Consider the following 27,973-nt stretch of genomic DNA (forward strand, 5'->3'; position numbering starts at 1 on the left):
CGAGTTAAAGCCTAGAAAGTTTGAAACAAATCCATGTAAATAATTAAGTGGAAAAGAAATGGAAACAAAAAATCTCTAAAAGCTATTAATTAATCAAGTTTTAGCTATTAATTCTACATGATACTGAACATAGGACAAACATTGTTAGTCGTATTGTCTCTCAAATTTATTGTCTTGTATTTATGCTTTTCTTTTCTACAACTACTTTCAATGGTTAGATTCTTGGCTATCTTCTTACGCACGAGTATGTTTGATGTTGCCTCTTCTTTACCAACTCATTCGTTCACATTGTTCAACGGAACGAGCGTGTTATAAAATTAATTGTCATAAATTTAGAGGAGGGATTGTGACAAAATTAAGTCAAATTGTTTGCGGAGATTTATGATCTAGCCCGTAACAAATCTAGATCATGTTAAACCTATTTACTAAATGTTTTGAATCAAAGCCTTATAAACTCTGAGAGATCACTTGCATTAATGCGATAAATTCCCAGAAAAAACCAAGAAATTAGATACACTTAAGATTAGGCTTTGTGGCATCCAATTATTTATCTGCTCATAAATGTAGGTCAATCTTAAGTTCTTCCTAAATTCTCCGTATTAAATATGCTCTGCTAATCGATCCCAACAAGTATTTTGTTTTTTTTTTAAGAAAACAATATACGTCCCTTCACTTTGAAAAAAAAATGGAAAGTAAAAAAAAAAAAAAGGTATTGAACTGTAAATTGACTTTAAATTTATTTCGCCCATGCATATATTGTCTGGTGGCAGATTCATTGGAACTTAAACCCCTAACACAAGATAAAGATTTTCACACAACCAAAAGGGATGAAAATACAACCAGTTCTACTTGGGCCTTAAATAACGACATAGTTGTGGTGGGTATCTACATACTTTAGAACCAGAATACAAAACAAGACAATTACCAAGTAGCAATCAAAATAATCAACCAATGTACTGCAAAAGATTAAATTGAACACTTCAACATCATGAATCAACGTCAACTATAGCCATTGGGTAGAAAGTATTGCAACTTGTCCTTTTTGGCAGTTTTCACGTTTTATCTTCTCAAACCTTTTTATCCGGTTCAACAAACACCCCAGTAAAACAACTTAGACTTATAATGTGATATTTATTATATGATCACATCCTTTCACCCCACACCACAAAAGTCTTGTCTTCCTAGTGTATCAAATTGCTTATTTCAAATGTCGTATCATATCATATCTCTTCATCAACCTGTAGTGATTATATTTTCTAACACAATGTCTCTTAACTTTTTGTACGAGGTGATCAATAGAGATTATCACTTGAGTATTTAGAAAACAATGGGTGAATTATTGTGGTAGTGATAATAAAGTATCACTTGTCTAGCTTTTGAACTCACTTCAGAACTATAAATTTATGCACAAAATTTGTGATCAATCTAGTGGACAACTACATAGCCAAAATTGTATTTATTTTGAACATTGGCAAAACATGGCAGGGTAGAATCATTGATCCTCCTAGCACTCAAAAATCTACTTTGGATAAATAAATAAAATAAAAGCATAGTTCAAATAGAGCAAGAAACCTACATTGACAAGTGACAACTTTAGCACTCCCAATTGTACAGTATACACATGATCTACATCTAAGTATAATAGTAACTTGGTGCCTTAATGGGGCCACTTGAATTTAGATGAAGGTAGTTGTACATTTCAGCATAATGGTGAATGCAAGTGTTGTGTGAATAGTATTATTCCTTGTAGAATAACTATTAACAAATGGAAAATTTCTTTAGGAAAAGGATAATGTATAGTTGCTTGTGCATTTGACCAATTGAAAATGATTATTTGTCTGACGTTTTCAAAGTTGGATTCCACCAAATAGATTTTGTCAAACCAGCTAAATTCACTAACTGATCCATGCACAAACTAACTATGCACCGTGTTTATCTATAAGCTTGTTCCATGCAACTAATATAATATTTATAGCAATGATGTCTGTAGAAGTAAAATGAAGGGGTAGAAACTAAAAACTTGGGTAACATTTATAATTTTTGACGCAGTGCAGTACCTTTCAAACTCAATTCTTATATGCCTCAAATGGCAAAGTTCCTTGGATACTTCAAGATAGATTTTGACTACTATACGTTTAAGTGGCGAGTCTTTTTACATTCCACATTTATGCTTCAAAAGCATGATAGATTTGCCTTAACAATATGATATCAATACATTTTTATCGTACAACTGGAACCCAGTGGACAATGATAGTTGAAAAAGGCTTGAAGAGCATTCTATCTCTGGTCACATCATGAAATTTTTTAATAGATTCACGTGTTTGTATCCACGTCACATTTGACTTATGTAATAAGATCTTAAAAGAAATCCAAGTCGTCGTAAAAGACATCCAATGATATTCCGCAGTCGGTTTGGAGTGGACAAATGAACCATTACGTGGAGCTTCCTTCCTATCATTATCAAAGCTTCAAAACTTTAGAACTCATCACATGACTTCAGTTTTAAGAAAAATATCTAACCACAAAAAGTAAAATAAAGCAACAAAAAATTCAAATGAAGGAAAAGAAAACAAGCTGACAAGAAAAAATATTAGCAGGAATGAAACGTACCTTTCATGGGGACCAAGGAAATCTGTAATTCATTGTATATAACTCTCCACATTTGACTTCTGAACAAAAGCAATATCCTTCCACTCAAGACCCATCATTCTCATGCACCAAAAAAAGTTAAGAAAAGTAAGTCTTGCATTTTTGGCCCGCTCTAGCTATGTCTAAAGTACCCACACCAACCAAAGTACCAAACTGGTGTGATGACCACTATTTCAAGCATAATTTTTCAAAGCTCACTTCCTTCAAAGAATACATCAGTTATCAATCTCATATTCTGATTATAGAGTGTAATTAAAGGAAGAGGATCATACACTTATAATGTGCTAAATTACGTAGAAATAGAAAGTAACTAACAGGAAGTACAGGATATGATCATTTCAATAGGAGCTCTAATAATAATGAAATGGATTAGTCCAAGCTATGTGACACAAGATATAAACAAGTATTTTTCAAAGACCAGTTACACCAAGGTCCAAGGTCAAAAAGAAGCCTTACAGAGAATGGTCTATGAGTTAATAGATTTTGATACCGTGACTACACATGAAATAATTGGACTGAAAGATGCTCAAGAAAGGAACACAATGATTGTCACAAACCATGTAACAGGAATTGCATTCGACACTGATAACTAACAATCATGGTCATTTTAACCCAAACAGCAGAAAAGGAAAAGTTATGCTTCAAAACTATTCCTAGTTTATTATATGATGAACAATGATTTTATATAAGTGTCACTTATCTTGAGGGAGCACTACCTTGGGAAGAGAGAGGGGGGAGTTAGATTAACACCTAAAATATTTCCCTTATTATAATTGATGATTGAACAAAAACGACAATTTGGATTTTGGCTTCAAACATATTGACTCCACAAACTGAGATTCTGAAGTTAAGCACTTAGTAGAGTGAATTGAAAGAACTGTTGTGGTCTAGAATAGTTATTACCATTGGATATTAAGTTCCAATGATTGTTGTTTTTATTATTGAAGTTCATTTACATTGTTTTAAGCTGTTACTCTAAACAAAACCCCTATTTATCCGCATATTTTTCATATTTGTGATAGGTAAGTTTAAGTAGAGTGAAAAAAAGTTAAAAGTACCAAGTTCAAGTAAAATTATCTTAAAATCAAATATATAAATAATATTAATGAACCAAATTTCAATTGTACAATAAAATTCTAAATAAAAAGATAATTATCATAATTTTTTTTTTACTTTTTAATGCATTTTATAACTATTAATTTTCTAATTTAAAAATTTGAAATACATGTACGTCTATATCTATATCTAGTTTAGGTAAGCTAAATGATCCTATCAAAATTTGAAATTAGGCAGAGACTAAGATGAATTCGTCCCTACTTGCCTAAAGAACACATTTACAAATAAGAAAGGGAGTCCCCCCCGCACCCCTAAATTTACAGTCAGGCTTCATAAGCAATATTCAGATAGGTTAAATGCCTGAATGGATTTCTTTAGAATTGGTATTCTTATAGCCTTTATTGCTAAAACATCAAGACCATATGCAGGTAAACAATTTTAAAATTAATCAGTTACTTTTCTCAGTACATAACTCGCTAAACATCTGTAATATATATACAAATCCATCAAAACTTACATGTACATGATCAACCCCTTCTACTTCGTTGAGCAATAGGGGGTAATTTCTCTGATGGACCAGTAGGAAGCTTCTGTCCAGTCTCTTGTTCAATCCTCTTCTTGAACTCCCTCAGTATACGAATTTGTCCCAACTTCTCAGGAGACAACTTGTCCCAATAAATTCCTGCAGCAGAGATAACATGTTGGTTAGTTTTTTAACAAATATCATAAGTTATGAACATCCAACAAGGAAAAGAGAAACTGAAGCTACAGCATTCAAGGTTGAACACTTGTGCACAAATTACATCTTTGCAAGGGCTTCTCAATGATTTACAGATTAAAAGGTAATAAGAAAATGTGAAGTCAGATAGGTACTAGATAGCATTGTTTAACCAAACTTGAGGCTTTGGCATAAATGTATTTGTGAAAATGACCTGTGTTGGAGTACAAATGATATCCACTGGTACGTCATGGATTAACAGCTTTTCAACAGGAATATCGTCCACCAATTGGCAGTCATGCACTGCAAGGGTAGTTCTCAATATGTTATATACCAAAAGAAGACAAATTGCAAATTTTACACATGGCAAGAATAAGCAGATAATAAATATGACTGCACATTACAAAATGGTATGGAGGGACTGCCTAGGGCATATACTGCATTAAATTCAGTTAGCATATCAGTAATAGTGCAAGGAAATTATTTTACTTTCAGGCGCTTACCCTGCCCCACTATCACTTTCTAAAACCAACCAAAGGATCATTTTGCAACTGAGATAATGTTCAACCCAAATAAACCTTTATATAATATTATAGAGGCTAGATAATCATGTGAAAAAAGAAATAATATCAGGCATCCAGTATTTTTTTTTTAAAGAATTATTTTTTTAATAAATAAAAAACGAGGTTCCATAAACAAGTTGTGTCATACCAATGTTTGAAAATTGAAACATGAAATAAGTATGTATATACATGAAGTTACTCTAGCTGTTGGAATTGTGTTTCCAAAATGTTCAAGAGAAACTTTTAAAGGAAAGGCTAACAAAACTGGTAAAGGCAGGTTAGGAACCAAAACTACCAGAGGTAACAACTGGTGTTGAATCATCGATGGCTCCCATGTACCTCAGCATACCATATTCAAGTTCTGCAATTCCCTGCACTTCAATCCTCTTAGTTGAAGGAAAATTCGAGTTCAAAGTCCATTTATAGATTTAAAGTTCGCCCATCTGCTAAATTAACTATTTGTACATTACTATTGGTATACAATGTCAACCCAACACGAGGCTCACTACTAGTGAGGTCTCAGGAGGGTAGATATACTCAGCTCCACCCTCGTAAGCTGAGAGGCTGTCTGTAGGATTTGAATCCATGAGCACTAGGTCACAAGGCAGCAACCTTACCGTTGCACCAAGGTTCACTCATGCAATGTCAGAGAAAAGTAGGGAATCTATTTTCTGTTTCATAGGAGGCCTTGAAACTAGACTGTGGTTGGTTTCCTTCCACAAGCCATATTTGATTGACTAGAAATATTATGATATCTAAACAAAGTCAAAGGGAACTTTTAAACCCTGGATCATAAAGGTTCCCAAGAAATATAAATCTAATTTTATAGTTCTAGCCTTTTAATGGATAAGTAAACAAAGATTAAACATGGCCATAAGAGAAGTAAAAGACATGTATCTTTACCTCTCCCTTTCCCAATCAAGCACCTGTCCTTGGGTCAACAGCAACAGATCCAATAACAATAAGATCTACCTTTATCTTTTTGTCTAACCCAATCGGCTGTCCATGCTTGGCAACCCCAACAGAAGTGCAGGCTTCCTTGATGGTATCCAAAGTTAACATATTGGAATCAAGTACAGAGAAGAAACCTGTTCTCGGCCGAGGTTGAGGAGTCAACAACTTCTTGCCATCTGCAATATATTGAAGATACAGTCAGAAGAGAACCAGAGAAGAAGAAGACAAGAACCACACAGGCTTTGAATTAATTAAATTCTTAAAGTCTTATTTTATTAATTATAATTTTTTTAAATTGATCACAAATTCTGCTTTAGCCGGTTAAAGTTTCTTAGTGTTATTCTCATTATGCATTTATGCTCAGTTTAGATCATAAAGGGACAGTAGCAAATTAGTCTCATACAGTTACTTATCAAAATAGTAAGGCAAATCAAGTGCAAGTACAGCAGGCCATAACAATCACCAAAAGTTAAATATAACCCTTTCAACAAAAAAGACAGAAGGAGAATCCTGGAACAATAAAATGTTGGACAACTTAAATCTTATTCATTGCTGTAGTATCTGACCTGAAAGAGTGAGAAACCTGACTTGTTTCTGAGGAGAGTCTGGATTAACCTTTACACATTGTGCTACCTGAAACACATCTAGCTCCCTCATCTGCCAAAACCCACATCAAACAATTCAACTAACCTGTTTCAAATCCAGAGTGAATATATTCTTACTTTTTTTTTACTTCATGCGCTTCCTTAGCACTGCTAAATCAAATCAAATTCTATCTCATTCATTTCCTGTTACCCTATTTTAAACAATCTCATTTCATTCAATTTCCATATACTTGATCCTATAAGCATGTTTATTTTCTGAACATCAGTTACATTTTGTTTCAAAAGATGCCTCTTAAAAAGACAATTTTTTTAAACTAAGCATTCAACTAATCAGACTCTAAATGTTAAGGGATTAGGATCCTCTCATTATATTCATGTAAACTCCATCAATTAAGTTAAACTTGTTGCTGCATTGTCATTTCCCTACTAATACGAAAGTAAATAATTATAATAAAGAGTTTAATTTCTGTGGTACATATGACTTTTAAATTAGTTATTATAAAGAGTATAAAGTCTGTGTAGTGTCCGGGTAAAGAGTTTTTATATTATCATCTAATCACAAATGGGCATGTCTAGTAAGTTTATTGATTTTTAGAATAACTATCTTCAAATTTATACCAACAATCATGTCTGATTGGTTGAAAGTTGTAAACTTTTTTAAATTCACAATGCATACAAAAATTTTCAAACTGACTTTAGGTTATGCACTGAGTGTAAAGCAATTTTATAGAGATCCAATCAAAAACCAAAATTCAACCTGTATGACAAGTTTGTTGACTTTTACAACAACTACCTTGCAGGTTATACCAATAGCGATTTTGATTCGTTGACAGTGTATTACACTGACAGTACATAGCCATCAACTCTTATTATAAAAGCAAATAATCTCATTTCATATAGAAAAAAATAGCTTATGCATGAAGGTCTAAAGCAGTGTAATACGACTTTTACACTGAATGCAAGCATAGGATACTTGCTACTCTTTATTAAGAGGGTACCTTTTCAGCCGCAACAGAGGCGCCAACGAAATTGGGAATGCGGTGGTGAACGGGCCGGGGGTTGTTGGCGAAGTTGCGAGCTTCCATCACATCCCATATTCTCTTACGGATTACCCATTTCCAGGCCTTGGGGTAGGCAGCCTCCGCCATGGCTCGCCGGGACTCCGCGTCGAGGGCCAACCGCTCCGCCTCGAACGCCGCCGCATCGAAGGCCTTGTTGCTGTTGTTCTTCTGGCTGCCGGCGGCGGCTTCCACCTTGAACCAGCTGCTGCGGAGAACGAAGGGTGAAGAGAGAGGAGGGGTAGGGGATGTTGGTGCTGAGCATCCATTTTACCAGAAAGAACGTTGGGTTGTATGGTCGAGTTACATGTGTACAACTAAACCAACATTTAGACTCAGTTTCTCTCAAGTTTGAGACTTCAGAATCAACAAAAAAAAGTGCTTAAAGAAGAGAATTAACAATTATTTCTCAGAAAAAAATTATCATTAACAAATTTGATAATTTTTAATTTAATAATAAATAATAAATTTAAATGTTTTATATCTTCTCCTTTTTAGTTGATGGCTAGATAATTCCATTGACAATGAAGTATTATATTTTTTCTATTTATAAAATTCAAATTCAAAACTTGCTTAAAGAATCTGGGCTCAATTCATTCGCCAACACAATGGTTGTAAAGCTGCATTTTTTTAATTTTATGTTTTTATAAAATTATATATTGTATAAAAAAATCTGTTTTAATCTTTCACGTCAAAATGATGATGTGGTAAACAAAAGTTTGAAATACACTTAATATTATCTAAATAATATCAAATGAAATGAAAATCTAGTAATAGTTTTTTTTGGTAAAGAAAAATCTAGTAACATATTAAATAACATGTATCAAAAAAATATAATTTTATAAGAATTGAAACAAGTAGAGGAAAACAAATGAAGGAAAAGAAGAGAAAGAGATCAAGTTAGGGAGAATCCAGGCTAATGAATCAAGTGTCACGTCAAATTTTTGTTTTAAAAAAATAAAGATATAAAAAGAAAAAGAAAAATGCATATTTTATAAGACCTTAAAAAAGCCTTCAATTGTTTGCTACTGACTAAGCTACGTTTAGATATACGTTTCTCAATTAATATCATGCGATGTGAGTAATCAACAAGACATTTGTATAATCAAAACTTAAGTGTGCCTATAGTGGCCTTGATCTCGTAGTAGGGTAATTAATTAACTTTAAGCAAGTTCAAAGATTAAAGTTGATTACCTCATTTTGGAAACAATAGGACCACGGTGCATATCTGCAAAGATTGCACCTACTTAAGAATCTCTGGACAAGACTACATAAAATACAAGGTCCCTTTATTTTTATATTCAATGTCATTTTTTTTTCCAATCTTTCATTGAAGGTCAAAATGCTCGTATATGGAAAGAAGGAAGGAAGAAGGAAGGTAAGATGGGAATATCTACAAAGAAATAATGCAGCATGTTCTCAATCCATGAGCATACAAGGTAGAAGAAAGAAAGGGGAGAAAAGGGAAGGAGATGAAAGAAAAGGAGGAAGAGAGAAACATGTAGCTGCAACAAAGTACAGATAGGAATAAAAATGAACCAAAAACAAAAATGTAGTAGCATTTTACTTAGTTGGACAAGAAAATTGAAATGGATTGAGAATACAACAGAAAAGGCCTACTTAGCCTGAATTACAGAAAATATACAACAATCATTATAAAAAACCCTAAGGCAATCCCTCAACCCCGAAGAAGGTAGTAACTTCCCTCCTCCTTTTTCTATTCTTTAAGACTACATCCATCTGCAATAATAAAGCTTGCCCCACAATATTATGTTAGAAACCTAAATATCTAGTAGAGGCAATGGAGATGAAAAGATAAATGATTCAAAGAGAAAAAAAAAGTAGTTCAGGTTTTATCAGTAAATTAGCAAGCAAAGAGACCATTACAATGACAATGAAGGTGACATTATCTGCATAAAATTATCCTTCCCAAATTCAGAATTCCTTGTCCCTAATAAGCCGAGCAAGTTGCAACCATAAAACTGTTTCCCTTCAGCCCTTATCAAAGTCTGGCTCATATATTCTGCAACTGGGAAAAGGAGATGCGAACAACCGATCCAGAAAGTGGGCTTGCATGCTTGCACACAAGGGCTTCAGTAGCCTGCTCCTCAGTCTCAAACTGAACAAGTGCCTGCTTTTTTCCATTCATCTCAAAGACCTTGCTGTTGACAATGGTTCCATGCTCCTCCAAAAGGCTCACAATCTCCTCTTCGGTTATGTCTTGCGGGAGGGTGGACAAGTGGATCATCTTTGTTGGAGAGCAGCAATACCGGTAGTTCTTAGCAGCATTACGATTGAATCGATTGAGATTTGAATTGGCGTACTCGTGTGTATCAGCACCTTGGGTTATGTTTGCATGCTTTGAATAGTTGACCTCCAATCGCTTTCCAAACAACATGGCTCCCTATATTTCAAATTGACAAGGTTTTAGTGACCAGTTCAAAACTAGAGCAGAAAAAATACATAACGATTAATCTGCATGCCACAATGAAAATATATGCAGAATAAATAATATAACCTAGTACTCCTATTTATACTAACATTTAGGTCAAGTACTAGTAGTAAAACCATAATTATAAAAATAGTAAAACCATAATATATCTTCAGGCACAATTATAACAAACAACAATAACCTTTCACATTAGTAAAGATATCACATGATCCAGCATAAGGTGTACAAGAAACAAACCTTCAGAAAATGTACTGCCAATTCAGCTTGAAAACCATCTCCCATCTGGATAAGTGCATGATCTGGCTTATTTCGGAGAAGTTTAATTCTGACAATGTTCCCATAAATGGAGAACAAGTTGAACATTTTATCCTCATCTATTCTCTGGAAAAAAATTCAAGCCAAATATATTTAATAAAAATGGAGAGAACTTTCTAGAAAAAAGGCAGAAATATCAAGGCAGCATACTCACATCGGGATTGAGATTTGCGACAAGAACTGTACACCTTTCATTTGTTCCAGTTATGCCAGGAGGCAAACCTCCCCCAAAGGCAGCTGCAATTGCTGCAGCATTGGCCATCTAAAATTCAAAACAAATTAATACGCAGGATTGATTTGTCATATTTTGTGTCCGGTATAGCATATAATCAAAACCTACAGAGAAAGCTTAAAATAAAAACTGATTTTCTTTTTTACAAACAATTAAGATAAGCCAAACATGCATTAAATAGAAATGAAAAGAAGAATTCATTTACATGCATGTCAACAAAAAGTCATAGCAATAGGGTTTTTTTTACACAAATCATAGCAATAGGTTAGTAATATAATGATTGTCCTTTACCACTAAATGGAATCCCAAACTGTTAAAAAAGAAAGCCCAACAAATTCCTCTTTTCTAATGAAACTCCATTTTTTAAAAAAATTAAAAAATATAAAGTCCCATCAGGAAATTATTTTGCTAAAGATCAGCAAACTCAAATTCCACCATTTGGTTGGGTACAATCATGCAAACCCAAGTATTCAGATTTAAGAATATATATATATATATATATATATATATATATAAAGTAAATGAAGAGAAAACAACTACTAACTCACTAGACATTTATGGTGCTACTTTTCATAAGATGCAGATTGATAATAAATTAATTATTTCCTCATATATTCAACTGTGTATCAATAATTGCAAACAAAACTTCAACTTGGCTTGAAAAACATCCACCTGAGAGAATCCACCTGTAAAAGGAAAATTACAGATATTAGTTATACCAAAAAAACAATAAGATAAACAAAGCAAACCAACCAAAGCAAATTAAAATATGTAGCACCTGCCCTGGCTCCAGAATGCATGCCTCCTGCATCACCATATCCAGGCTATTTCATAGGAGACAAAGAATGAAGTGACAAAGTATTAGAAACAACTTGACAAAGGTCAACGAGGAGATCTGATTCATAAGTACACAGAAAAGTATCATAGAACATACTTGTGAAGATCGACCTTTCTGCTCTGTAGGCAGATTAGGGTTTGTGAAGTCCCTGTGGAACATGAGTAAACTCAGTAATAATTATTACAATGTTATAAAAGGGATCAAGTTAAAAAAAATGAATGAATGAATAAATAAATAAAGAACCAACTGAGTCACCTTGAACGGTCATTATTGTAGTTCACTTGTAGTTCATCAAGGCTGCAATAAACATGAATTAATGTCCAACCAAAAATAAATAAATAAATGGCAAAGACAGATAGATGGGGGATACAAGATTGATCAACTGCATAGAAGCATAACATAAGTCTCTAAACCCAGAAACGACTAAAGGATGAAATTTCTGAGATAAATTTAACCTACTTTGAGAACTGAATGTCCAGCTGACAACAACCATCATAAATATTGCGTCCCTAGAAATTGCAAGAAGTACAATCAGCATATCAGAAAAATAATATCAGAATTAACTAGCCAAGTAATGCCACAAGCTCCATGTAAACGAAAAACAACCTGAAGAGTACTTCTGGCAGTAACAGCACTTTGACGGGATTGATACTGGATGAGAGCCTGAAAGCCTACACAGTTTTTAAACATGGGATGAAACAAGTAATAGAACACGTGCACAAATCAAATATAAAGATAGTCTTCTTCCATAAAAAGCTAGAAACATAATTTCGTCAATATCAAATAACTCATTTTCCTATTTATCTAAAAAAAAAAGGATTTATATATCTCAAAATAAATTATTACATGAACCAAATATATCCTCAATTCACCCCGTGAAGGCCCCTAAGACAAAAAAAAAATCTTAATAGGAAAAGAAAGAGAGAGGAAGAAATCTGAGAGAATCTGACCAGCTGACTTCTGGAATGTTACAATCTTTTCCACAAATCCATGGGGAGAAAACACTTGATGTAGCACATCCGCTGTTATAGGATACAGCATGTGATGAACTGTAACTAAGAGAATTCGATTTGGCTGTGCATCCAGAGAGTTGCCGACAGCAGACAGCATAGAGAAAGAGAAGAGAGAGAGAGAAAGGAGAATAAATAGAGAAGTTTGTGATAAAGAGAAAGAAAACTACAGAAAAAAAAAATTACACTAAACTTGTTGCAATGGAAGTCTAAGAACAATGTAAATATTATAGGGGCGAAAACATCACATAAAAAAATAAAGAATACAAATTTTCTGTTTTTACCACAACAAACAGGTTGAGGCATATATTTTTCCATTTAAAGAAAAAACCACAAAATACCAACCTCATCTTCTCGTGCTTGATTTTGATCCATTGTAGTTAGTTCTTGATGTGAGGAAAACTGGACATAAACATTTCTCCCCCTAGAATGAAACAATAAGATAAGATAACTATGTAATGAATAATGATTTCTTAACATCAACAGGAACCAATATCCCTTTTACAAATCTCTAAACAAGACATCCAAGATCAAGTTATCAAAACACTACCCTTTTACTATGAGTTTTTATTTTAATTATGAATAGCTTTAGTTTATCAATTTTGACTATTTTTTAGTATGTGTGTGTTAAAAATATTAGAATAGCAGTTGTCCCACTATCCGCGGTGTCGCTATCCCATTTCCAGAGTCGGCAGCCCTGTGCCACTATCCAGGATTGACAACTATTCATTTGAGAGGGGGCTATGTTTCTTATAATTAGGCCTAGAGGTAGTAGTATTCAAGGCAATCACATAAAGGTTTTAAAAGAGAAAGTACATAATCTATTAATACCTTATGCTTGGCTGGACATTTGCATAAAATTGTAAAGCATTAACTGCAGAAGGAATATCTTGCATTTGAAGAAGAGCCTGCAAGAGCAATAGATTATACAAATAAAAGAAAATATTTAGTAATAATTCAGCCTTGAATTCTAAGAATCTAAGGAAAACAGAAAATACATTGAATGCATGAAGAAAACCTGATTTTTGGCACGCAACATCACAAGCTTTGTTATTACTCCAAAAGGCTGAAATAGTTGAAGCAAATCATTCTGCAACCAGATGAGTTATGATTTATAAATCACTGAAGAAATTTGAAAAGTAACATTTTATATGTGATTAGCAGAATTTTCTTTTCTGACATGATCTTGCAGCTTCCTTTTATATACACATAGCCATTAATGTTGAATAGAACAAGCAATTTTTTAGTTTATAATGTCCAACTTTGTTTTATATACCCAATACTCTACACAATATAGAAGGCTCAGAAATCAAGGATTGGTTTTACTTTTGCATCTAGAGATCCAAAGTAGAGCTAACAAAAACTGTTACAATCAATAACAGAACCAATAAGAGAAATAGAAAGTATAGAACTGAAGACAAGAAGAGCTAGAAATGTCACTTTCTTTCCCGGACGAGTACATACTACAGAAATTACCATTCTGGCCATGACAGAGCTAAAGCTAGTGCAACTGAGCCATGGTAAAGCCATGACACAATCATATAACAAAAAGAAGAGTAAGAAATAGAGAAATAATATACTTCAGATATCTCATGCCCCACATTTCGAACGTGAATGACCTTGGAAGGTTCAGCCATTGCAAATTACCTAGACAAAACAAACAACAAAAAGTTTTAAAAATTAAAATAAAAAACATAATCAATATTTTTGCATCTGTTGCTGTTTTGTTTTCATTACAATTCAAACATGCAAGAAAACGCTCACTCAGAAACTCAACAACAGTCATTCATTCCAATTGTTTTTCAAAACCCAATTCACAGCAAATCAAGATTCAAATGGATAAATTTTGGGGCTTTCTGAAACCAATTGCAAATCGCGTAAAAAATTCAAACTTTATCTCCTACTCAATCGAACTCACGAAAAACTCAGATACCCAATTGAGGAGGTGAATCTACGAGTGAGTAGAACAAAAAGTGATAAACAAAAAAATGACACGCGGCAAAAGGGCATATCCGAATCACAAAAAAGAGCACAAAAAGCTCATCAAATTCGCATCACGTTGGCACACGCTGCAAATCGTACAGAATGAGAAGATAACACTCAGAAGCAGATAGAGAGAGAGAGAGAGAGAGTACTTGCCTCAAAATATTGAGTGAGAGAGAGACGGAGAGAAGGGGGAAGAGAGAAACAGAACAAGGTTAACAAGAGGAGGTGCTAACGGTGTCGTGAATTTCTTGCCCTATGTATGTAATCATATTTAAGCCCAAAAAAACATAAGAATTGACCGAAAAATAATTCCTATTTTTTTAATTTCTCATTAATTTTCTATAAAATTTAATACAAAACATTTATACTAATATTTTGATATCTGGATTGCATAAGAAAAAAATATTGAATTATCAATTAATTTCTTAAAATTGTAATGGTAGCTCAAATTAATTTCTAAAACTAGTAAAGTAGTAAAATTATGTTTGAACCCATTAATTTAGTCTCTAAAAAAATTGTAATGAATGGTCAAACAAATATTTATTGAGTGAATCATAAGTTTATTTCTTGAAAAATTGTTGGTCAGATCTCTAAAATTAATAAAATGACAAAAAAAATCTCTAAAATTGTATATTATCAATTATTTTAGTCTTTAAATTATAATGGATCATTAAATTAGTCCCTAAAATAAATGAAATATAAAAATAATTCCTAAATCAATTTATAGTAATATTTTAATTCAGGAATCGCATAAGGAAAATATTTATTGACTCAATTATCAATTTATTTCCTGAAATTATAATGTCAGACAAATTGGTATCCAAAATTAATAAAATGATAAAATAATTCTTAAAATTGTACATATGGTTATTTTAATCCCTAGATTGGTAACTAACATTCAAACAATTATTTATATTTATTGGGTGAATCATCAATCATTTCTTGAAATTATAATGGCCAAATAAATTCATCTCTAAAATTATAATGGCCGGTGAAATTGATTCCTAAAATTAAAAATTGCTATAAAAAAATTTCGCGCATTTTGTCCATGGACTTATATATATATAGATTTGAAAAGTTTATCCTAAAGTTTTTATTATTAATTGTCTTTTGATTTTGATGTGGTACTTCGTTGCTGAAATAGTACTATAGTAGTTTAGACCTCCAACTTCTTCTTTCTTCACAATCAACAAATTACTTTCTCAGTTTATTATATATAAATGCATTGGTAATTGTATTCTCCAAAGGTATGTTTACATTTATTATGTAAAAAACATATTAAAGTTAAGTTGATAAATTTATTTATAATTTTTTATTGTAATTCTACAAAATTATTCATTACATATAAGAAAATTAATTATTAGTTAAATTAACAAAATCTTACGAAATTATTTATTAAATAATTTTATTTCTAAATAACTATCTTGGTAATAAAAGTTCGAAATTTATACATAATAAATAATTTTATATGGTTAGATAAATAAAATTATATAGAAATATTTAATAAATAAATTTATCATTTTAACGTATAATATTTTTTATATAAATATAAACATATACTTAGGAGATAAAATTACAATTAACAAGCACAATAATGATATTACAATAGGCAAAATATTCTTAATTTGGATTATATTTTTCAATTTTATTGGGTGTAATTTGATAGCATGATGCATGGAAAATCATTAATTGAACCTATGGGTTGCAAGTGGTTGAGTTTGTGCACAATGTTTGTATGAGGCATATAATGGTTAAGCAACTAAAATATTGGTTATGAATATTGATTATTTTTTTTTATGGAATCCATTGGCATGACCATAACTTTATGACTTCAGTTTTTAATATGTAACTAGAATTCTATTTTCCTTAATTTTCTGTGTGAATTATAACAGTTTTTATATTATATCATATTCATTGAAGAGATAAAATCGAGGTTCATGCTTTATGGAATGAATATGTCTCCATGTAATGCGTTAAATATTTTATGTTATTTTGGAGTGAACTTAAGGATGAACTTGACAAACTTGAAATGATATTGATTGATTTAAAAGAGAGTGATTAAAAAAAAGTCTAAGAAATAATTGTGAAATGATTCCAACAACAACAAGATTTAGTTCCCAAATTAGACTAATAACTAATGTTAGTAAATTATACATAAAACTAAGGTGTTGTGTTTATATGTTGATAGGTTTTCCCATAAAGGGCTAGTCTAGATTTAATTTTTCTTATTTGCTAAATTTTTCACACCATAGACTTGTTAAAATTTTAATAAAATTTTGGTAAAAATGGAAACAAATTCATCATAGATTGAACTTTATTTTCACTTAATCAAGTTTTTACTTTTGATAAAATTTTCATATTATTGATTATGTATATATATTAAACTATTGTGTTATAGAAGTATAATAATTATTATTTCATGATTTGATAAGTAAAATTGAACTACACATTACTAAGAATATTTATTAAAGTTTCATGGAATGTTTAATATATTCTCTAATTAAGAAGTGAAAATATCTTTTCAAATATCAATCAAAACATAACTATTATTAATATGGTTTAATTTCATCTCTATTTTTATAAGTACACAAGTTTCTTTTAGAAGATTGGAGTGGGATGCTTTGAATGTGAAAGTGAGATGGTAAGGTAAATTCTATGAGACATTGTTGTAAACTAACTGTATAAAATGTATTGTACCATTCATTAATAAAGAAAAAGAGATATAATTCTCTTATGCATGATATGTATAAATTTTGACAATTTGTGTGATGAAAACTAACATTTGCAGGCATCGCAAAGACTCCGAGTGGGAGGAATATAAGCACAATATATATTGAGAGTGCACAAGTATTTCAGACTAAGAAAAAAATAAGAAAGAAAGGATAGGATTAATCTTAAGATGCATAAGATATAACAAAAACTTCAAGGACAATTAGGGGGAAAATTAAGTCTAAATTTAATATATATTTACTTTCTCTTTGTGAATTAACAAAATTAAAATTTAGATCTACTTATCCTAAAGATTACTTGTACCTATTGGTGCAACACCTAATAATGTAAAAAAAAAGTCGTTTAACAATGCAATATCATTTTTGTGATAGTAACTAAATATTTTTTTTATTAAATTTAGAAATTGATTTTCATCAATATGTATACATTTATTATAGTGTACAAACTTTTTAAAATGATTAATATTTCATGTAAATGTATCATTGATTAACTCATCACTCTCTAGTATAAATAATTCTTTTTTTCTTTTCTATTGATTTTGACTTCTAAATTATACATTTGAAACAAAAAAAGAATGATCATATATATGTTATGAATATTGTTAGTTCTTAAGACTAATATGCAGTTTTGAAGTTGTAACACTTGCATAGGTTAACTATATTGTCAACCTTTTAAACAATGTATTTATGCACATATATTTTGTGTTATAGTAATATGTCTATGTGATTTGCAAATAAACATATTTATCTCATTTTTTATTTTGTTTTATGAATCAAAATATAAATTATTACAAAATGAAATACTTAAGCGGATATATGTTAAATAACTAAATAGAAATCCAACTTTGTAAAGGAATAAAAAAAAATGGCTGGGGTAAATTAATAATAAAATACATTTTTTCATCCAAATCCCTATAAACATATGCAACGTCTCAAATAAGTCATTTTTCTCCCAAATTATGTGAGGAGCCGACTATTTTTTTTATCAACATGTGCAATTAGGAAAATTGTTGATTCAAAAGTTAAAGAATAATATCAAGGAAATATGACAATTGGTAAATCTGATTATTGTTAGGCATTTTTAATTTTTAATGGTGCGTTGGGACTCTTGAGACACAAATGTAATCATTCATGATGGATTCCAAGTTAGAATTCAAGGAAACTTTGCGTGGATACAATTTTAGTAGTGCAAGTTGGTAACAATCTTTTTATACTTAAATTAACTTGTTTTTTTTCTATTTTTATGTAAATTTACTTTAAACTTATTTTTTTCCTCTTTTCCAAGCATTATTTCTGAGTTAATATCCAAAATATAGGACAGTAGGAAACTCTAACACATACACTAGACATGAACATCATGACACAATTAATGTCCAAAATATAGGACACTTGGAAATTACATATGTGTGAGTAGAGAGATAATTAAATTTTTATGTATTAACTTTCTAAAAGCAAATTTGTCAAGTTTTACAATTTTCATATGACAATGACCATCACAAAAATAAATGAAAATACTAAGAAGGGGTTGAGCAAAACAAATTGAGACATGACGAAAATGTGTTTAGATTCATGAACAAACTGTGTCGAAAAGTGTCCAAGTCGGGTCGTGTATGAGTCAACAAATATATATGTTTAATTATGACACAGAGAAAGGGTATTTGACACATGTTGAAGGCATGTCCAACAAGTGTTGGTGTCAAACATGCCAATACACCATTTAATAGGTGTGTATGTGTTTCATAGATTGCACCATTTTGATTATGTTATACTCATGTATTCGTGATTTCACATACTTCTTTCTTGTTTCTCTTCTTAATGTCTTTCAACAATTTCATTTCTTGAGATATGCTCCAACAATGTATGCATTAAGTATTACATAAAAGTAGAAAATATGTGTGTATTTAAAAGGAGTCAAACTATTCTCCAACTGAGATATGCAATTCTCAAACTATTTTTCTAGTGAAGTGTGCATTGAAATTTGCATGCGCAACGCAATAATATGAATCGATTCAGTGCATTGTATAAAATTGATGTGAGATTGCAATTTTGGCATGTCATGAACTTGTACTATACCTTTTAATTGTATTTTTTAGTTAATAGCATTAAATTCATTAGCAATTTATACTTTTTCTTCTCTAACTACCCTTAAAATTATTGGGACTCGTCATCTTTCTCTTCCCACTGAATTACTCTCTAACCTAAATAATTATTGTATGTTAGTCTCATTCTTCAATCCTTATGAGAGAGAATGCAATTATCTTTTTAATTCATAACATTTTTTGTAAAGTAATTAATGATATTTTGGTAAAAAAATAATTAATACAAAAAAAACTTGAAAAGAGTCCTATAAAAATGACAAATAAATGTGAGAAAATAATATTATATTTAGTGATGGGGAGTGCATGATATAAGAGTTAGTTAAAGTAAAACTAGATAAAAATACAATAAGATCATATTATCCAATATTTTATGAATTAGATAATTTATTTGTTTTTAAATAGGGTTCCTCCATTAGGGTTTGAGACCTTTTACTATAGAACAAAGTATTTTTGTCCATCTCTTTGAATTGAAAGTGGAATATATAAAGCTCGATAATTACACAAAGATCTAATCAAGATATGACTAATTAGGCAAGATATGACAAAATATGGTTAAGATACAATCAAAATATACTTAGATTGGACTTCATTAATTCAAGGTATAAGATAAGGTATACACCCTGGGTTGAGTCAATCGACATTTGACCCATCAAAATAGATTTAGGGTTTGATTTATTGGGCTCGACTTAATGAAGACCAAATGATACATAATCCTGAGACTGAGTGCAATGACATGAAGAGACTAAAATATAGAGTTCTTAACCATTAAATTCAACTTGATAAAATTCAAATGATACATTATAAAATAATACATATTATTTATAATTATAATTATATATAAAATTATTTTCATCATGGTGTATACATCTTTTTATCCCATTTTATCCTTATGTAACTATCTTCATAAATATAATTTTTTTTTTAAATATAACTCTACTCTTCATGCAACTAATACCAATAGTTACATCCTACAAAGAACTCCTACCAAAAATACTATAATAAACATATCTAATATTAGGTATATGCAATATTTATTAAATATAGTGGTAAATTACAAAATATAGTAAAGAATGCAGGAATATATTATAAGATATATTATTGTATTTCTTTTCTTTTACCTGATCTCTAATAAAAAAGAGAAATTAACTTATAATTTTGGTCTTTATAATTTTCTAAATATATGATTTTAATTCCTCTATTTTTAACTGTAATATTTGATTCATTTATTTTATAAATTATCAATTTTGGTTTCCTTGATAGATTATTAACTAACAATTATTATTAATAAAATCATTAAGTTAATTATAAATTAAATAAAATTATTAATCATTAAAAAACTTTAATAAAAATACTATTAATTCTAATGTGATGTTAATATTGATGGAGTGACATGTAATGATGAAGGTGGAAGAGGTAATTATGAAGGAGAAGAGAAACATGATGTTTTGAAGGATTAAGATTAATAATTTTTTTATTAAAGTTTTAATAATTAATAATTTTTAATTAACCAAATAACTCTATTAATCATAATTTTTTATTAATAGTTTATCAGAATATCAAAATGGGAAATTTAAAAAATTAGGAAAAAATATTATAATTAAAAATCAAAAGGATCAAAATTTTAAATTTGAGAAATTAAAGAGATTAGAGTACAATTTAGTAAAAAAATATATTACAAAATATACTCATTATCTCTAAAAAAAAAATACTCTTCTAACTATCTCTTTGCATTCTTTATTTGCGTTGGATTTTGATTGTAATAACTTCCATTATCTACGTTTAAAAAATATTTCTTTTGACGGAATCTACGTTTGAAAATATTAAAACCAACGTTATCAAATATCTCTTAAGAATATAAACTTATCTAAAAGTATTAAAAAATATTAAGTTTAATTATAATAAACTTACAAATAAACTGTTATCAATTTAAAAAAAATATAAATTAAAATTAATTATCCAGTTTCTTTATAAAATTAATAATTAATTATATAAATTTAAGGTTAACCAACAACACAGGTTCGAGAGACTAACACCTACAGGTTTGATCGAAGCAACAGACCCTCCTACCTCACTCCACATCACTTCTTTCTTAACGGGACGGATGTTATCGAATCAAAGCCATCGAATTTTTAATAATTATATCTGACGGCTTAAATTTGAAAACACGGGGTCCCACCGTGGTTCTCTCTTTTGAGGTACCCACGCAAGAATTGGCCCTGAAACCCTAACTAAAGCATCAACCTCAGTCGTCATTGCCGTCGCACGGTGAGACTCGCACCAACACCAGGCAAGTTTTGTTTTTGAATCTTCGTCGAAGAATATCCCAAAAGGAACAATTTTGAAGCTTTTTTCTCTAAGAGTCAGAGAAACAACAAATTTTAGAAGAATTAGTATTTTTGTTTTATTGAAGAACCGAGTGGCAGTGCTTGCTTAGTTGGGTTGGAACAATTTTCAAGTTTTTCTTGTGAATTTCTGTTTTAACATTAACAAAATGTTTGATCCTAATAACAGTATTAGGATATTGGCTTTTTGCAGCTATGCTATTGCTATTGCTATTCATACACGTTATTAGATATTTGGGAATTTGTTTTGTTTCAGCACTTCAAAGAAGACAGAATCAAGCAGAACTTGGAGTTGGAGAGAGAGAATTCCGACCCTAATTGTAAAATGGAGGACGAGACAGAGACTATGGTGGAGAAGAGGGAGATAATCAACAACGTAATGTGTCTTTTGACAGACCCTGATGGAACTCCTTTGGGTGCTCCTATGTACCTACCTCAGAATGCTGGTCCTCAACACCTCATCCAGATTGTTAATAAGCTTCTAAACAATGTAACTAAACCCCTTTCTCCTATTCCCAAATTTTATTTTACATTTATTATTTTTATTTTTATTATTATTAAATAACATTGAGTAATTGTCTATGCTCTCATTTTAGGAGGAGAAATTGCCGTATTCTTTCTATATATCAGATGAGGAGCTCCTCGTGCCACTTGAAACATACTTGTTGAAAAACAAAGGCTAGTCATGTTTGGTTACAACAAATTAGTCCTTTTTTCCCCCTTAATTCATTGATTTCATTCACTTATTTGCTCGACTTAACACACATTTGGTTTGACTATTTTTCATAGAAATAATTCCTTATTTTTCTAAAGAATTGAGCCAAAGAAAAGACACACTTATACTGATGTTTTTCTTTTCCTTTGCAATGTTACTTTAACATTATTTCAGCCTCGGTGGAGAAGGCATTGCCTATAGTTTGTCAACCTCAAGCTATTTTCCGGATTCGTCCTGTGAATCGCTGTACGGCAACTATTTCTGGTAAGACATGATGGATTGTGTTTTCCATTCAAATAGTGGCACAATGTTGTATGCAGAATTTTTATCCTAAAAAAAGATTATGCATGCTAAATTGTGAAAACAGCAATGTGGTTTGGTTGTTGAAGATTTAGCATGAATTTGTCTTATTGTCATATTCTCTGGAATTCATGTTGTTGGGATTGTTTGTATTCTATAGGTCATGCTGAAGCTGTACTAAGTGTTGCCTTCAGTCCTGATGGGCGACAACTGGCAAGTGGTTCTGGTGATACTGCTGTTCGATTTTGGGACTTGACCACTCAGACACCATTGTACACTTGCACAGGTTTGACATTTAAAGTTAATAAGTTACTCCAGTATCTGCTAATTAAATCAAGAAAAAATCAATTGATGTTTTGTTATCCTTCTCTCAGTACAAGAATAAAAATGATCAATTTCACTCATGCAAAAAATAGTTAGAATTGTTGGAGGTTGGTAATGCCCATGATTGCGTTGCTAGAAAAAAAAAAATCTCAATAGATTGTGTAATCTGTTATTACCCAGTACTATGCTACAAGGAAGGGGATGAGAATGAACAATGGGTAAGGAGAAAAAAGGGGCAATAAAGGGAATGTTCATGCTATTAAATCTTGGGCATTACCAAATGCTGAGCTGGCAAGGAATAGTGGGAGGTGGGATTTTGTTTGCAAAGTAATGAGAAAATAAGAGGGAAGGATAGGGAATGTGAAGGCGGGAAATTACAGCATAAGGATTTGGTATTGGGAACTGTAGAGGTCTATCTCTGCTGTAAGGAGCTATTCTTCATGTTCCTTAAACTATTATCAGTTTCTATAGTTTCATGATGTTTAATGAGTCATATATAGCATTATAGCTGTTTACATTTTATGCAGGACACAAGAATTGGGTCCTTAGTATTGCATGGTCACCAGATGGAAAGTATCTTGTAAGTGGGAGCAAGACTGGAGAACTTATTTGTTGGGACCCACAAACTGGAAAGTCATTAGGCAATCCACTAATCGTAAGATCTTCAACCTTGAATACCAATTTCTATTAAAAAGCTTGTTTCATTTTTTCCTCTTAATTTTACATTGAAGTTAATTGAGATCATGCCAAACTTCCAAGTTTCAACATTTGAAGATTCAAACAAAGATTTAAAAACAAAGAAACTTGAAGCTCTGAACACTGAATAGTCAATTGTGGTAGTGAAGTAAAGATTGAAAACAGTAGTGGGCAATGGAGCAGTGGTTGCACCAGGGCAGCACTCATTTAGTTATAAGAATTACTCAACTCTGGTTAATACTGATTGAACTTCCCTCCTCTTCCTACTCCAATTCCAAAATAAATAAAAGAACATCAAGCTTTATTGTGGAGATGTTTTAGATGAATTGCTATTTATTTATTTTTGGGTGCATAGTGGAAACATTATTTTGGTTTGTTGAGTATTTACTTTGACAACTGATGTTAATTGAAGAGTTTTGTCATTATAATGTTTCTTGGATAACAAAATTCAAAGTATACTAAATGTAGGGCCACAAGAAATGGATTACTGGTATCTCTTGGGAACCTGTCCACCTGAATGCTCCATGCCGTCGCTTTGTAAGTGCCAGCAAAGATGGGGATGCTCGTATATGGGATGTTTCTTTAAAGAAATGTGTTATGTGTCTCAGTGGCCACACACTTGCAATAACATGTGTAAAATGGGGTGGAGACGGCGTGATTTATACTGGGTATTCTCTCCCTCTTTCCTTCCAGTTTCTGTGATGTTTAGTCTGAGTTTTTATTTGTACTAATTCTTATTGTTATATTGCATATTCCTGCATACCCCTGTTGGAAATAGAAACTCGTTTAGGTTAAATTCTCATTTTGTGATATAAACTCATGTTTTTATCTAAGAGATCTTATTTTCAGTCCCTTAACTCAAATGATCCTAATGTTGACTAATGGTATGCAGCAGGGATTTCCCCCTTTTAATTAAATTGATGTCTTAATTATCATTCTGTAATTCTGTTCACTGCTTGGAGCCTAACTATGTTGTTTTATTGCAGCTCGCAGGATTGTACAATTAAAGTCTGGGAAACCACACAAGGGAAGCTAATCCGTGAATTGAGGGTGAGCCTCATCCCTTTGCAGTTGAATACTTGAACTTTTTATCTTCATTTTTTTAAACATGGTTTTAGTTATGCATGACTCATGTTTCTCATCTGGTGTCAACTTTTTCTTCATTTGAGTTATTTGATAATATCTTTCATGTCGCTTTTATGCTTATCAAATGTAGCTAGCTACCAATTGGTATTTTACTATTTCAATCTTGAAGGAATTATACTTACTGTTTTAATTTGATTCATTGTTAGAATGTTAGTGTAAATTTTTTATACAATCATTTATGTGTGAATACCTCTTTTAAAAGTTTGATTCTCCAGGTATGATGACCAAACTTATGTTCATCCATGTTGCATATGAAACTTTTTTATTTTAATTTTATTTCAATAATTTTTTTTGTGTGGAATTCTTTCTTTTCTTTTCCTGAAATTTTAATAAGTTATGTTGTATATTTTTTGTGTGGATTTTTTTTTATCCATGTTGAGCGATTGGGTAATTTTGCATTTTGCTCCTTTGAATTTCTTTTTTTTTTTCTTGGTTGTTTTCTGTTTGTTCTTTTGTTTAGGAGGATTCCACTACCGTCATTCTCCTTGTAATATTTTCTTAGTCTACATGAATTTCTTTGTTTATGAAAAAAGAAAGGAACTCCATCATGAAATAACAAAAGAACAATTCTGGTATAGATGGATATGATGATTGATAGTGAGTTTTTTATTCTTATTTTTGCATCAGATACATGCCTTGTATTTTCTGTCTAAAACTTCCTGCTGATATTCAACTCCTATTTTGTTTTAGTGATGATGTCATTATACTGTCTTTACTTTCCAATACTTTTTTTTAATACTTTGGTGTTAATTTTAGGGACATGGCCATTGGGTTAATTCGTTGGCATTGAGCACTGAGTATGTTCTTCGCACTGGAGCTTTTGATCATACTGGAAAACAGTATTCATCTCCAGAGGAAATGAAGAAGGTAACTGTTATTTTGTTTAATGGTATTGTTTGCCCTTTTAACAATAGTTACTAGACCTGGCCTGCCTTGACTGGTCAGATTGATAAGCCCAAACTCTGACTATGCGTCTGTTGAATTGGATCACGATTCATGTGACCATGCCAAACCCTGTGGTTTCGGCAGGCAGGGTTGCATTAGTTCTACATGCAACTTTTGTATTGAATCAATAAAATAAAGATTAAGAACTAACATTCATATTCTTGCTTATCCCATAACAGTATTTTCGATAGAGCTTGATGACATTGTTTTGGTCATGTATACAACTCCATGTAATGGGATTAGGCTTGATTGTATAAAAATGTTACTTCAAGTTACTTTGAAATTATTCATAATAATTAAGAATTTTAATAACTAATTTAATGTTATTCAAGTTTGTAATTTTGTATACTTTAAAGTTTGAACTATTGTTCTGCTTCATACCTTCCATAAAGTGATTTGCATGGTTCTTAATTTAGAAAGTTGCTTTTTGTTCTTTTATATTACATTTTTCTTATGTTGTTAATTAATATGTTGGACCTTTGGCGTAAGCTGATTTATCTCTGAATTCATTTCTCCTTTTAGTTGTGTATTTTGCATTCATAATTATTATTAGAGTAGTTTCAATCCATTTTTTTTTCAGGTTTTAACCCTTACAAGTTCCTTCCTCTCGGAAATTCTTCCATCTCTGTTTTATTAATACCCGTTTATGCTGCTGATGAATGTAGGTTGCTCTTGAAAGGTATCAAGCAATGAGAGGCAATGCCCCTGAAAGATTGGTCTCTGGATCTGATGATTTCACTATGTTCCTTTGGGAACCTTTCATCAACAAGCACCCCAAAACTCGCATGACAGGTCATCAGCAGGTACAACTTTTTTTCTTTATTTTTCTTTACTTTTAAAGTAGTTAAAATGTTAATGAGAATAAGCCAAAATGATCTTGAAAGTGCAATGCAACCTCTGTTTGTATCAGTGTTATTGAGCATAGCTAAATAGGCTTAGAAAGAACATTCTCTGATATCGGACCATTTCTAGGTACTCAAAAAATGGGAAAAAAATTCTAATAAACCTATTGAGATCCTTTTCTTGTCCTGCTGCTTGCTCTATCCAAATTATAATGAATATTTGCTGATGTCCATTTCTTAGTGTTCATTGCTGCTGGTTTAAATTTGTTTTATTGTTATTCAGATCTTATTAGAAAATTAAGTTATGACTTTGTTTGTATGCACATTCCATCTTTTAGGCTTAATGATTAAGTGTTTAACTTGGTTTTCTGACAGCTTGTGAACCATGTCTATTTTTCACCTGATGGGCAATGGGTGGCAAGTGCATCTTTTGATAAATCTGTGAAGTTATGGAATGGCACCACAGGGAAATTTGTTACTGCCTTCCGTGGTCATGTTGGGCCTGTTTACCAGATCAGGTACCGCATAAGTGATTCCATCTTACTTAAAACTTGAAGCCAAAGACATTTCATTCATAACTGTAATCAAGTGTGTATTGGGTTTTACTGTACAGCTGGTCTGCGGACAGTAGACTTCTTTTAAGCGGCAGCAAAGATTCAACACTTAAGGTAAGCATAGTTTTCCTTTAGTTTGGTTTGTACACCAGAATACATCAATTTTCATTTGGAAAACTTGAACTTGACCTTTCATTATGTTTGGTTTTCAAGGTTTGGGATATTCGAACTCGTAAGTTGAAGCAAGATCTTCCTGGTCATGCTGATGAAGTATGTCTATTCACATGCCAAATGCCTTAGTATTTATTTTTCCAAATATTTTTCCTTTCTAGTCCCTGACCTAAGTCTATTTTCTTGCTGTAAAGGTTTTTTCTGTCGATTGGAGTCCAGATGGAGAGAAGGTAGCCTCTGGTGGTAAGGATAAAGTGTTGAAGTTGTGGATGGGCTAGGCTAATTTTTGGATGAATATTGCATAGGGTTCATTAGTATGAACTCAGAAATTTTTGGGCATTTTGACCCAGGATGATTTTTTGTTGTCCCTGTCACTATAGTAGTGTTTAAATGGAGTATTTTAATTTAAGATGGAAGAAAATTAAGTTGTGTCTACTTAGTTCTTTTCATTTTATAAAATTGTGTTTGGATTGTTATTTGTTAAATTAAAACTCCATACATGAAAAATAAATGTGAAAAGGCTTGGAAATCTAGATCTCTTGCATAGTAGTGAGCAAGGGCTATGGATGCTCCTCAAGGAGCCAAGGCAACCATTCTTTCACCAAATTGTAGATGACTGGTTGGTAGAGCATCTTGAGAGGATCAAAGTTGAGGCTACACTAGTTCATCCCTTA

The 27,973-nt window shown here is 31.5% G+C and overlaps 2 protein-coding genes and 1 pseudogene across 5 annotated transcripts; 1 reads left to right on the forward strand and 2 right to left on the reverse strand.

Annotated features, from left to right (window-relative positions):
- Positions 1 to 1,998: 1,998 nt before the first annotated feature.
- LOC114384098 lies at positions 1,999 to 7,947 on the reverse strand (annotated as a pseudogene). Its single transcript, XR_003660606.1, has 8 exons — positions 7,544 to 7,947; positions 6,507 to 6,597; positions 5,890 to 6,116; positions 5,282 to 5,357; positions 4,603 to 4,726; positions 4,223 to 4,389; positions 2,611 to 2,850; positions 1,999 to 2,451 (listed from the first exon to the last, which is right to left on the reverse strand). The product of XR_003660606.1 is annotated as a 5-formyltetrahydrofolate cyclo-ligase-like protein COG0212 (transcript).
- Positions 7,948 to 9,137: 1,190 nt separating this feature from the next.
- On the reverse strand, positions 9,138 to 14,680 carry LOC114384106 (polypyrimidine tract-binding protein homolog 3-like). Of its 2 annotated transcripts, XM_028343777.1 has the most exons (15): positions 14,590 to 14,680; positions 14,031 to 14,097; positions 13,469 to 13,540; positions 13,282 to 13,358; positions 12,796 to 12,874; positions 12,391 to 12,514; positions 12,047 to 12,111; positions 11,900 to 11,949; positions 11,696 to 11,737; positions 11,537 to 11,588; positions 11,381 to 11,426; positions 11,275 to 11,288; positions 10,525 to 10,632; positions 10,293 to 10,436; positions 9,138 to 10,007 (listed from the first exon to the last, which is right to left on the reverse strand). In XM_028343777.1, exons 2-15 carry the CDS (start codon positions 14,085 to 14,087, stop codon positions 9,618 to 9,620), a joined length of 1,320 nt encoding a protein of 439 aa, XP_028199578.1. In that variant the 5' UTR covers positions 14,088 to 14,097; positions 14,590 to 14,680; the 3' UTR covers positions 9,138 to 9,617. The 2 variants fall into 2 exon arrangements, with proteins under 2 accessions (XP_028199578.1, XP_028199581.1); XM_028343780.1 differs by lacking the exon at positions 14,031 to 14,097 and having other exon boundaries at positions 14,590 to 14,677.
- Positions 14,681 to 21,381: 6,701 nt separating this feature from the next.
- LOC114384114 (notchless protein homolog) lies at positions 21,382 to 27,784 on the forward strand. Of its 2 annotated transcripts, none has more exons than XM_028343787.1 (14): positions 21,382 to 21,551; positions 21,863 to 22,096; positions 22,203 to 22,284; positions 22,496 to 22,585; positions 22,782 to 22,907; positions 23,473 to 23,600; positions 24,110 to 24,309; positions 24,628 to 24,691; positions 25,544 to 25,654; positions 26,398 to 26,535; positions 26,950 to 27,092; positions 27,188 to 27,242; positions 27,342 to 27,398; positions 27,494 to 27,784. In XM_028343787.1, exons 2-14 carry the CDS (start codon positions 21,932 to 21,934, stop codon positions 27,575 to 27,577), a joined length of 1,443 nt encoding a protein of 480 aa, XP_028199588.1. In that variant the 5' UTR covers positions 21,382 to 21,551; positions 21,863 to 21,931; the 3' UTR covers positions 27,578 to 27,784. The 2 variants fall into 2 exon arrangements, with proteins under 2 accessions (XP_028199588.1, XP_028199590.1); XM_028343789.1 differs by lacking the exon at positions 21,382 to 21,551 and adding an exon at positions 21,560 to 21,702.
- Positions 27,785 to 27,973: the final 189 nt, after the last annotated feature.

The sequence above is a fragment of the Glycine soja genome, chromosome 2 (genome assembly GCF_004193775.1).
Source record: "Glycine soja cultivar W05 chromosome 2, ASM419377v2, whole genome shotgun sequence".
In the NCBI taxonomy this organism is placed as follows: Eukaryota; Viridiplantae; Streptophyta; class Magnoliopsida; order Fabales; family Fabaceae; genus Glycine; species Glycine soja.

Bases quoted from the DNA above. Each gene is read 5' to 3' on its own strand.
- LOC114384106 (XM_028343777.1), bottom strand. From the start codon at position 14,087: ATGGCTGAACCTTCCAAGGTCATTCACGTTCGAAATGTGGGGCATGAG. The intron at 13,541-14,030 runs GTATATTATTTC...ATCTGGTTGCAG, and splicing joins TGGGGCATGAGATATCTGAA to AATGATTTGCTTCAACTATT. The intron at 11,589-11,695 runs GTGACTCAGTTG...CATGTTCCACAG, and splicing joins TACAATAATGACCGTTCAAG to GGACTTCACAAACCCTAATC.
- LOC114384114 (XM_028343787.1), top strand. From the start codon at position 21,932: ATGGAGGACGAGACAGAGACTATGGTGGAGAAGAGGGAGATAATCAAC. The intron at 22,908-23,472 runs GTTTGACATTTA...CATTTTATGCAG, and splicing joins ACCATTGTACACTTGCACAG to GACACAAGAATTGGGTCCTT. The intron at 24,692-25,543 runs GTGAGCCTCATC...TGTTAATTTTAG, and splicing joins AGCTAATCCGTGAATTGAGG to GGACATGGCCATTGGGTTAA.